We start from the raw sequence: 12,177 nt of genomic DNA on the forward strand, positions 1-12,177 counted from the left end.
ATTTATTTTATGGGTTTTTTTTAGCACCTCTTAAAGTTCTTTGTGATAAAGAAAATAGTGTTCTTCAGTTTTTTTCCTTTTTCACCTTCTTGTGAGGACTCAAGGTGTGTGTTCTGTTAACCAAAGTACAGGCCGACCTATTTTGCGGGTCCTTTTTCACGACTAGGACAAACACCCACTACAGAACAAAAGAAGAGCCTGTTTCTTTTGGGGAATACAGAGTTGACATGTACATCATCATAATGTTCCCCTTTGGTCTAAGAATTAATAATTATCTTGCTCAAGGATTTTTAGTGAACCTGGAATCCTTTCACATCTTAGCTTGTCAGTTTCCTGAAACTGTCTTAATTATATAAGTATGTTATGGCTTTTTAGGGGGGCACCTCTAAATGCGCTTTGAGGTTAAAAAAATTCTTTTGGAGCTTTTGTTTTTTTACCTTCTAGTGAGGGCTCAAAGTGTGTGTTCTGTGAACCTAGTTAAGGGGACTTATGATGGGGCGCCATTATGCTGGTCTACTTCTAAAGAAATAGTTACTACAGGAAGTGCAGGAGCTGTTTTACAAAAGGTGACCCTGTGTCTCAGACTAAAAATGATAATCATATTTACTATTTTGTTATTATTACTATTATTATTATTATTATTATTATTATTATTATTAAAAAATAATAATCTCTTTATTAACATATAGCAAGCAAATTGTAAAAACACTATTCATTTACAAATTCTAAAAAATAGATAAACGATACATAAAGGAAGAGGAAATAGATATAAATAATAATAAAAGTTCAAAATTCCATAAAATAAAGAATTCCATCATGCAGAGACATCAAGATCATACAATCGAATTATACTAATGACGGCTAAACCAGTGTCCATAAAAACCCCTAAGTATAAAAGCATATAGACACGATAGAGTCAGATATCCGCATAGCGACATTTATTTCACAGTCTAATGATTGCTCTATCTTGCTACGAAACGGCGTTCGCGAACCTCTGACGCATGCATGTACCGATCTTAAGAATTCAAACGAGATCTGTGTCCTGAGCCAAGTGATTACAACATGATAAGGCTCGGTGTCTTTCTGAGCTATCTTATCTGCGAGATGCTTTAAGAACCGCTGACACTCGTTTCCCATTCCGCCATTGGTTCCAAACACTAAAGGCGTAAACGAAGCCATTTCTACATCTAACACCCGCTGCTGGTACTTGCGCTTCTTCTCTTCTTCTTGCTCTTTGAACACTTCCGATGTTGGCTTGCTCTGGTAACATTTGGAGTTGACGTGCGTAACTCTAACATCAAAAAATGCCGTAACTCCTCTCGCCCAGAAACCTCCCGCTTTGATGTCCAACCTTGCCTCAGAACTTGTAACAGTGCTCCTCAAATTAAATCGCTCGTTGTCCAGGGGTTGAAGGCGTGGTTCGATTTCGACATTATTGCAGATCTTGTCGATGAATGTCGTTAACAAGTTCCGTACACCGTCCTGTCTCTGCGCTAAAAGTTTGTTTGTGTCTAAAGTGTTGGAACCACTTATCATGAGTTGTATCGGTGTCACAGTCATCGGTACTCATATTACAGGGTAACAACTTACCTGACCAATTACCATGGTTGAACAGGCCCTTGTCAATTAGGCTTATTGCTTGTTATAGCCCTCATAGCAATACAACCGTTTTTACTTAAATAGGGTGCTAAACTTCGCTCTTTCTCTCTTTGTTCAATTATTAATGTTCCTATAGATACACCAGTACGTATCAAGAGATTAGTCGTTGAAAAGTTTGAAATGACAAAGCGATGGGAGGAAGAAGTTTCCCTGGTCAAAATGGAGATGGCCCACTTCATAAAATTCTACATGGAGGTTGCTATGCCTCAGCTTCAGAGGATTGCAGATGAGTTGAAGGACAGCCTCGACAGTTAGCCAGTTTGATTCAAATGAATTCAATGTTTTACATTCATGTTGAGTAGCATTGTCTTTGAATGAAATATATATTTCCAACTGCTTTTCTTCTTTTTTTTCTCCCAGTTTTTCAAGATCCTCCCCGTGAATTTGACGTTGAGATGCCGCTCGAGCCTGGTGAAGAGTCTGTGCAGTCAGAAAGTGTATGCTAAGAATTGCAAAACCTTTAAGCACTTGTCTCTAGCTGGAAATCATTTTGGCTAATAAAGATTTTTTTTTACCCTTTTACGTTTAGGTGGAGATAGCCAGATAAACAACTGAGTCTCAGAACACAAGAGTAATTGAAGGAAAGTTGGCGTGTGTCAAAAAGGGGATCGCGTTCTGTAAACTTCAACTGGTCAGTGCAGCAACCTCATTCAAAGCCGCTCTGTCAGGTATCAGCTTCGAGGAATCCCTTGATATCCAAGATGGTGAAAACGAAAAGGAAGATGATGATGATGTCGAGGACGATGTCGATAATGGTGCAATTTCTGATGACGAACGTGTAGACATCGATCAGCCCACCGCAGGGGAGGATCTTGAAGTCACTGGGGAAAATCTGCCGCATAGCAACCTGATAGAATGGAAATTTCCTGTAGAGATTAGCCAATCAACACTCGACGGGCGTAATGGTAGCTATGCTTGCAGTGTCATTGCGCTCATCTTTGCTCATGAAGTATACTGTCAGCGCCTTGACCTGCAATCAGTGCCTCTGTTATCTCCGCTGTGGGTTGTGCTTATGTGTTCTGCGATCAGAATTGGCAACCGGTTTTACGATAGTTGTCGCCATAGCTTGCCACAGCGTTTCCTGTCAGCAACGGAGGCTGCTATTATTGTAGAGCGAAGTGTCAGTGCTTCTGTTGACCTCCCTTTGCCGGTAAGCGTTTTTGATGAACATGCGCCCACAACTTTGTTGTTCCAGTTACGAAAGTTGTGTACCCGTAACCACGGCCATGCTGCCTTGCTAATACCTAACGAGAAGACGGTCCTCTTTATGCCCATCGAAAACTGCTCTATTGTCTTGGTGGATACTCATCGACATGGCCTCCATGGTGCCGAAGTGTTATTGGGGCAGCAGGAGAACTTAGACCAATTTGTACATGCCAGCCAGACCGTGCTAGGTTTGCAGGATGACACCTACGCCAATCTTTCCTTTATTACCTTTTAAGTGGAAACCTGCGTAAGATAGGTCCAAGCTTGGGACAGTAGTCATCCTCCAGCCCTGTTCTCAAAGTCACTTCCAACACTTCTTACTGGTTTTCATACCCAGCCTTCTCCCGGACGACGTGCATTGTTAGTTATGCCAATCAACCAAAACAGCCTATCTGGCATGCTCTATCCCATCGACAATCATATGACTGTGCAGCTTTGTTAACTGTGATGTTTGACTGTCGGGGAAGCAACTGGGATGTTGCTTCCTTTGCTCGTCAACACTTGTAATGTTATTGTTTTTGTCATGTGTTAATATTTGCTTTCTGTGTCGCCTTCACCGCTTGTACACACTGTTTAGTAACTATTCGTAATGTTTTTGTTTGTATCCGTTTCGTAAGATTGCTAGCGCTTGGTGTCCTTTGTTGGTCTACTGTGCGATGATTTTTGTTTCCGTTTTGCGTGCCTTTGTGGCACAATGTTTGCAGATTTTTTTATTAAAGGGGTGGGGTTCGACTCCCCAGCGCAATTGGCGACCGATGTCCCCCTGTTTGTGTGCGGACCCTTCTCTCTGGTATTGCACTTCTTCGCCATTAGATGTTATGTCCTACAGCCATTGCACTTACCCTACTAGGGGGCTGCTCGTCCGCCTTAAACACAATAACATACATTAATAAGTACACGGTAAGAATTGTAATAGTCTATTCAACTTTCCAGGTATTTACCATATTTCCTGCAATTAAGAGTGAAAACCTCGCTTTGGATTGGTCTAGAGAAGTGGGTGATTATAGTACAGACGCACGCACGAATGTCGTCACTATGGCAGGACGAAGTTATTTTTTCCCGAGAATTTGCTTGTCGTCCGAGACAACAACAAACAAAACGTCTTGGAACAGATCAATGGGATATAGGGCCTTTTGTGTGCTAACAAGCTAGAATGTTTGTCGTCAGACAAAACGGATGAAATCTGTCCCCACGTTTGTCTGTGAGAAAATGCAGGAATAGTCGACGATGAACAACATCACGCGGTCGATTTTTTGGAAGCAGAAATGTGCTAGTAGAATAAAGGTTACTTTGAGAAAGCTGGTTCCAAACTTCTTTGAAGTTCAGTATGCTAATTTGCAACTTCTTCATCCTAAGGAGTTGTTTACAGTTTACAACGTTTGTGAAAGCACTTGGTATGAAGCTCACTTTAGAGAATCTTAGCATTAAGGTATATAACAAATTCATTCCATTCGGGGACCGTGTGTACCGCATAGAAGATGTCAAAATGCGGCAATAATATCAGACACGCTACTCGCCTGAGGTTCATTAGCGTACTTCTTTGTTCTTGCCATATTTTGACGTCTTCTCCACGTTCAGCAATAGGGCGCGCACGGCCAAATGGAATCTATTTGTTAGAACCGACCGTTAAAACTTCAGATCTATCAACACAAATACCTCTTACATAAAAATTCGTCTATTCGACAAATTTCAAAACAAGCAAAATGACTCGTATCACGGATGAACTGATAACAAGTGACGGTGATTTTGCTCTTGTTTACATTTACAATGTAAATACACGTTGTTATCCTGACTGAGCTTAATTTAACCTGTGCTCGAGTAAAAACTAAACGTTTTCGTTGAATTAAAAAGTCATGGAACAGACAGTCTAAATTGAAGAGAAGTGGGATAATTTTACAGAACGGTCGATTTCGGAAATGCGACAAGAAAATACTATTTCGGTCCAATTTCTTATAGCGTAACTCTCCAGAAGCCTACTTTATCCCAAATGAAAGTGACGATTTGTGTTAATCTTGCCGGGGCTTTGTCATCATGGTCTTTCGTAGAATGGCCCATTTTGCCGATCCAACAAAATTGTACAAATGTAGCCCGCACTTTCGCGTCACTGTCTTTAAAGACATGCCTAACGTATTTTCCAAATTGGTGAAAATTGGCAGATTGATGCAGATCGGTAAACTACCCGGCCTTTCTCATCGTTGCTAACTCCACATTGGCGAAAAGTGGCATTCCAACCCAGACAAAACGTATCATGGTGACTTCCATTTTGCAGATTAGTGCAAACAAGATGCCTGCTATACTGGCATTACGCGTGATGCTGGGGCTGATTCATTTATTCCAACTGTATGCTTCGCCGATTGATAAAACTATCCTTGCTAATGGAATAGTTTGAGTCACGACGATCGCGTTACGTTGTTTTCCTTGTGTTACGCGACTCAGACTATCAGCGGAAATTTGTGAAATGCCATTGCGATAACGTAAGCTTCTCAATGACCTCTTTTCAGTCTCGCGTCGTGGTCTAAGACTGTCAAACAAAGCACGATTCCTTCGCCATGAACTCACCAATTTCCACCGCTTTAAATGTCGGATGCTTCTTAGAAGTTATTCTTTCGATTTACCGCTTCAAAATGGTGAAATTTCCGTTTGAAAACGGCACACTTGAGTCCAGAACATGTTAACAATATGGCGCTACAATTTAATCGGTGTTTAATAAATATATCAAATGATGCGTTGACGTCACACAGGTAGGGGTGAGTGGGTCCCCTCCCTCGCGATATAAGCGACAAGAATGTATTTTGATTGGCCTGCTGTTGTTGAAGACAATCAGAACAATAAATCCAGAGTAGGAGAGGGGAGAGTTTAATGAATAAATTAATGTACCGATTTGTGACTACGAGGAAGAAAAAAAAAGAAACACAAGATGCCTGCTTTACTGGCATTACGCGTGATGCTGGGGCTGATTCATTTTTTCCAACGGTATGCTTCGCCGATTGATAAAACTATCCTTGCTAATGGAATAGTTTGAGTCACGACGATCGCGTTACGTTATTTTCCTTGTGTTACGCGACTCAGACTTTCACCGGAAATGTGAGGAATTCCATTACGATAACGTAAGCTTCTCAATGACCTCTTTTTAGTCTCGCGTCGTGGTCAAGGACTGTCAAACAAAGCACGATTCCTTCGCCATGAACTCACCATTTTCCACCCTTTTAAATGTCGAGTACTTCCTAGAAGTTATTCTTTCGATTTGCCGCTTCAAAATGGTGAAATTTCCGTTTGAAAACGGCACACTTGAGTCCAGAACATGTTATAAACAATATGGAGCCAAATTTAATCCGTTTTAAATAAATAGATCAAATGATGCGTTGACGTCACACAGGTAGGGCTGAGTGGGTCCCCTCCCTCGCGATGTAAGCGACAAGAATGGATTTTGATTGGCCTGCTTCTCTTGAAGACAATCAGAACAATACACCCCGAGTAGGAGAGGGGTGAGTTTAATGAATAAATTAGTGTACCGATTTGAAGCTACGACGAAGAAAAAGAAATCGTCCCGTTTTTAGACACGGTATGCCCCCTCAGGGCATCCCGCGTAAAAAGAAATCGACCCGTTTTTAGACACGGTATGCCCCCTCAGGGCATCCCGCGTAATTAATTATGCTAATCTTGCCCGTTCTTTCTCATCATTCCCTCTACGGACATGTTCCCAACTTCAAATTTGTGAAGAGACATTCTGACCCAGAAAAAAACTACTTTTCACTCTCCTGCTTGGGTTTTAATCAATGACCATGAAAATTGGAGGAGATGTTAACAGCATAAAGAAGCCTACCATACCTTAGCGACAAGGTGAAAGGTCAAAACCAAAGGTCAGGAGGAAGAAAAATATGCCCCACGACCTTTGCTTTTAACCTTTGACCTTTTTACCTCCCAAGTTAAGTCCACTCGTCAAGGGCAATACGGTCACCAAGTTTCAAGGTCACAAGTGCTAATCTGGGGCTCTCTTTCACATCATCCTCTCTAAGGACATGTTCCCAACTTCAAATTTGTGAAGAGGCATTCTGACCCATATATAAAAGGCACTTTTGACTCTCCTGGTTTTGAATTTTAATCAATGACCATGAAAATTGGATGAGACGTTAACAGCATAAAGAAGCCTAACATACGTTAGCAACAAGGTCAAATGTCAAAACCAAAGGTCAGGGGAAAGAAAAATAAAAGCCACGTCCATGGCTTTTGACCTTTGACTGATTTCCTCCTTGACCTAAGTTCAACCGTGAAGGACTATATGGTCACCAAGTTTCAAGGTCAACGGTCAAAAGCAAAGGTCACAGGGACTAAAAACGCATCGCATCTTTTCCTAGAAAAAAACTACTTTTCACTCTCCTGAGCTCGGGTTTTAATCAATGACCATGAAAATTGGAGGAGATGTTAACAGCATAAAGAAGCCTACTATACCTTAGCGACAAGGTGAAAGGTCAAAATCAAAGGTCAGGAGGAAGAAAAATATGCCCCACGACCTTTGCTTTTAACCTTTGACCTTTTTACCTCCTGAGTTAAGTCCACTCGTCAAGGGCAATACGGTCACCAAGTTTCAAGGTCACAAGTGCTAATCTGGGGCTCTCTTTCACATCATCCTCTCTAAGGACATGTTCCCAACTTCAAATTTGTGAAGAGGCATTCTGACCCATATATAAAAGGCACTTTTGACTCTCCTGGTTTTGAATTTTAATCAATGACCATGAAAATTGGATGAGACGTTAACAGCATAAAGAAGCCTAACATACGTTAGCAACAAGGTCAAATGTCAAAACCAAAGGTCAGGGGAAAGAAAAATAAAAGCCACGTCCATGGCTTTTGACCTTTGACTGATTTCCTCCTTGACCTAAGTTCAACCGTGAAGGACTATATGGTCACCAAGTTTCAAGGTCAACGGTCAAAAGCAAAGGTCACAGGGACTAAAAACGCATCGCATCTTTTCCTAGAAAAAAACTACTTTTCACTCTCCTGAGCTCGGGTTTTAATCAATGACCATGAAAATTGGAGGAGATGTTAACAGCATAAAGAAGCCTACTATACCTTAGCGACAAGGTGAAAGGTCAAAATCAAAGGTCAGGAGGAAGAAAAATATGCCCCACGACCTTTGCTTTTAACCTTTGACCTTTTTACCTCCTGAGTTAAGTCCACTCGTCAAGGGCAATACGGTCACCAAGTTTCAAGGTCACAAGTGCTAATCTGGGGCTCTCTTTCACATCATCCTCTCTAAGGACATGTTCCCAACTTCAAATTTGTGAAGAGGCATTCTGACCCATATATAAAAGGCACTTTTGACTCTCCTGGTTTTGAATTTTAATCAATGACCATGAAAATTGGATGAGACGTTAACAGCATAAAGAAGCCTAACATACGTTAGCAACAAGGTCAAATGTCAAAACCAAAGGTCAGGGGAAAGAAAAATAAAAGCCACGTCCATGGCTTTTGACCTTTGACTGATTTCCTCCTTAACCTAAGTTCAACCGTGAAGGACTATATGGTCACCAAGTTTCAAGGTCAACGGTCAAAAGCAAAGGTCACAGGGACTAAAAACGCATCGTATCTTTTCCTAGAAAAAAACTACTTTTTACTCTCCTGAGCTCGGGTTTTAATCAAAGACCATGAAAATTGGAGGAGATGTTAAAAGCATAAAGAAGCCTACTATACCTTAGCGACAAGGTGAAAGGTCAAAACCAAAGGTTAGGAGGAAGAAAAATATGTTCCACGACCTTTGCTTTTAACCTTTGACCTTTTTACTTATTGAGCTAAGTCCACTCGTCAAGGGCAATACGGTCACCAAGTTTCAAGGTCACAAGTTAAAAGCAAAGGTCACAAGTGCTAATCTGGCGCTCTCTTTCTCATCATCCTCTCTAAGAACATGTTCTCAACTTCAAATTTGTTGAGAGGCATTCTGACCCAGAAAAAAAGTCACTTTTGACTCTCCTGGCTTTTGATCTCTGATCACTTCCCCCCTTGACCTAAGTTAAACCGTCAAGGACTACATGGTCACCAAGTTGCAAGGTCAATGGTCAAAAACAAAGGTCACAAGGACTAAAAAGGCCTTAACGACCCAAATGACTCAATTGACTTGGATGACGTAATTGACAAGGATGATCCAACTGACTTGGATAATCCAATTGACTTGGATGATCCAACTGACTTTAAGGACACAACTGACTCAATTGACTTGGATGATCCAACTGAGTTGGATGATCTAATTGACTTGGATGACCCAAACGAACTCTTTGTTAATTTTAGCAATCGCATTTCGAACGTCGCCATACATTAACGGTTTGTACTTTGGACGGATAGTCACAGTCTTCTAACAGATGTTTTTTATCAACAGTTTTGCGAATCGCTGAAACAAGGCCGGGTAAGCAGCGTGAACATCATTACAGTCGTCTATAGGCATCTCTACCAGTCACAACTCTGTAGAGTAGGATTGGCGCAGTGTCAGAGCACTCGCCTTCCACCAATCGCCAATGGCCTGATCGCGGGTTAGATTTTTCCCCGGGTACTCCGGTTTTCCCCTCTCATCAAAAACTAACATTTGATTTGAGTTGAATTGCTTTGATTTAATAAGGAGATACCCTCGATAGGGATAACCTCCGGCATATCCTGTTGATGGTATTGATGTTTACATTGATCAGAACGAATAAAGACAAAAAAGTATGATTATTAATGCCTTGACTTTTGATTCGACAAATCCCAAACCTGTGCGTTTAACAATCCCTCTCTATAAGAGAAGCCCCAATTTTGGCAAAAATAAAACAATGATTGTACAAAAAGAGCGCAAAGTTGGTAATAATTGAGTCCAGTAACTTACTACCAGTTTCCGTAACTCGACGTGGTTCAGATAATGATTATTACTACAAATATGACAGAAGTTGCTACTCTCTCTTCTTTACTCTTCTCTACTCTCTCTTGACCTCTTTTCCAAAATAGTACTTGCACGAAGTGAACCTTTTCTGTTCCTGTACAAAGCCCTCGCTAATTAACATATTTCAATATGTTAAAAGATTGTTTAAGTTAATACAAACATATTAAGTAAAACCATCGAACAGCTTCTCTAAGAATCCTTTTGTATTCCTTCTTCCCTGTGTTATTGCATTTATAGTATGCTTTGAGGGAAACCTGATTCATTTGAATGTCGCCTTAACTTACTCCTTTTGGTGTCCTTTATACATGTAATCAGGCGAGAGCCCTAAGGGCGGGTAGCGGGAGTCGCACAAATGTGGGCACCCAGATAAAAAGTACAAAATGCGAGCAGGAGTAATCGAAAAAGAGGGTGGGAGTCAGGAACATGGCAAATAGAAAAGAAGACTCTACATATAGGACTGAGGTAAGGTGAAAAAGAGCTAAGTCGAAGTTCAGACATCTGTAAGCACAATAGAGCACAATAACGATTCTTCTTCTTCTTCTTCTTCTTCTTCTTCTTCTTCTTCTTCTTCTTCTTTTTATTATTATTATTATTATTATTATTATTATTATTATTATTATTATTATTATTATTATTATGTGTTCGCGAGGGACCCTATAATATTTAGTGCATGAAGCGTCATATCTGCGTATAATGCATGAACGCTTCAGCGATAGAAAAGGGTAGGGAATTTATGAGACAAATAAAACCAGGGCCACCTAGTTGTTCATTTCGCTAACATATCTGATCAAAAAGGCTTTTTGACTCAGAAAGTTGGGTGAAATGGTGACCAAAATGTACAAATATTTTGTTTTATCATTCGTAAGCTCCCCACTGGTCTGGCTACACTAGTCAGAATTTCTTGCGCAAAGGGATCAATCGTGATTATCACAATGTTGGCCAAATTATTCATTTAAGAGGTGATACCTTGCAAAGAAGAGACGAGTGCATTTCGATCGAATCCTGCGATAGAGAGAAGAAAGACAACAACAGATTTGACAGATTTTACAGTAAAAAATTGGCGGGAAATTTGACACAAAAAATTTAACGGTAAATAATGGCCCAAGAACACAAAATTCTGCCACACGATGGCGTAATTAAAATGTAACATTCATGTGATTTAATATCAATGTAGGTGATGAAGCCTTGCTGTAAAGGGCGCTAACTAGTAAGTGCGTTTCGATACTGAACGCAGGTAATTTTTGGCCGGGAGATATAGCGACCTAATTCAGTGTAGTTCCAGAGTCCCCACATGTTCTAAACGCAAATTGTCTCGCGCAATGCTGTTTTCTATTATTGGACAAATGACAACAGAGCCCCCTAGTCGTTCGTTGCAGTAAAATATCTGTTTAGAATAGCTTTCGGCTCCAAAAGTCTTGTTTTACAAATTGTGATGAAAAGCGCTGCTAGACTTTTCTCGCTTGAAGTGTCACCTCAAACTCTCGCCATGAGTCAGCTTAGGATCCGGATTATAAACACCGGGAAGCGGTACATGACTTGTTACCCCTGTGTGCTTACGAAACGCGAAGTGCTTAAAATCTCGCAAAAAAAAAAAAAATTGGGAGCTGTACATGCTGTGCAGGTATGAACATTCGCACAGTAGCTGGATCTAAAATGTTTGATTTTCTCCCTGCTTAAATCTGGTGATGCTAGGCCGGTCACTTCATCGCAGGAGATCGCTTTTCGATGCTAGTTTGATGGTGGTTCTTGTAAAGGTTTTTGAAACGATTTGTTAGTCTCAAACGTTTATTCCCTGCAGAACAATATTGTTGCTGCATTCGTATTCTCGAAGTCAAGTTAACTCGAGCGCCGTTTTATAATCTCGAATAACTGATACTAGTTTCATACTCTAAACAATAAATTATGTTTCGCCAAAGAAATGTCTAGTATTATCTGTAAAACACGTCCTAAAAGATATTCTGAGAAACGAACCGTCGTGTTCTTCTGAGTTATTAAATAACGAAACTTTCTTTTCGCGTCATTTTGATCAAGGTTGACGTGATCTTGTTCTCGCAGCTTAATTACTTTCAGAAGGAAGAGAGAACCATTGGTTAATTTTGCTTTGCTGATAAGGAAAACAATGCAAGCCAAAACAGTCACATGTGAAGGAAAAGGTGGTAAAGGGCTGAAAATGCTTCCATTAGCTAAATAGGTTGACTCAACGTTCACTGGCGGTTTGTTTTTGGCTGACAGCTCAGTTTTTTCCGTTCAGTTGACTTTAATGTTATCTTGTGTGTCCGTGAGCCAATGTTGTGAAAACATGTTACGGACTTAAGAGGACCAACGCAACCGCCAGCCGGTGAACTTTCAAAGATAAGAAAGATTAAAGGAGAATTTTTTTTGTTTGTATAGTACGGTCCCCACTTCTC

The 12,177-nt window shown here is 40.6% G+C and overlaps 3 protein-coding genes and 1 long non-coding RNA gene across 12 annotated transcripts in view; 3 read left to right on the top strand and 1 right to left on the bottom strand.

Moving 5' to 3' along the window:
* On the top strand, positions 1-4,163 carry LOC146487725 (uncharacterized). Its single transcript, XR_014867893.1, has 5 exons — positions 1-566; positions 1,736-1,909; positions 2,020-2,096; positions 2,189-2,809; positions 3,799-4,163. It is a non-coding gene; the product is annotated as an uncharacterized LOC146487725 (long non-coding RNA).
* LOC146487721 (uncharacterized) overlaps positions 1-12,177 on the top strand; it is a 72,981-nt gene that overhangs the window by 19,829 nt on the left and 40,975 nt on the right. The gene's annotated exons all lie outside the window — the stretch shown is intronic.
* LOC146487726 (uncharacterized) lies at positions 560-1,724 on the bottom strand. Its single transcript, XM_085126375.1, has one exon. The coding sequence runs from the start codon at positions 1,558-1,560 to the stop codon at positions 886-888; it is 675 nt and encodes a 224-aa protein (XP_084982501.1). The 5' UTR covers positions 1,561-1,724; the 3' UTR covers positions 560-885.
* Positions 2,672-12,177, top strand: part of LOC146487727 (uncharacterized) — a 26,936-nt gene continuing 17,430 nt past the window's right edge. Inside the window, exon 1 of the mRNA XM_085125921.1 lies at positions 2,672-3,053. Coding sequence (XP_084982047.1) covers positions 2,672-3,053 — 382 coding nt within the window. The remainder of the gene's footprint in view (positions 3,054-12,177) is intronic.

This window comes from Pavona decussata, unplaced genomic scaffold (genome assembly GCF_977016875.1).
Source record: "Pavona decussata unplaced genomic scaffold, jaPavDecu1.1 SCAFFOLD_13, whole genome shotgun sequence".
Taxonomy (NCBI): domain Eukaryota; kingdom Metazoa; phylum Cnidaria; class Anthozoa; order Scleractinia; family Agariciidae; genus Pavona; species Pavona decussata.

Coding starts and splice junctions, on each gene's coding strand:
- LOC146487726 (XM_085126375.1), bottom strand. CDS start 1,560: ATGACTGTGACACCGATACAACTCATGATAAGTGGTTCCAACACTTTA.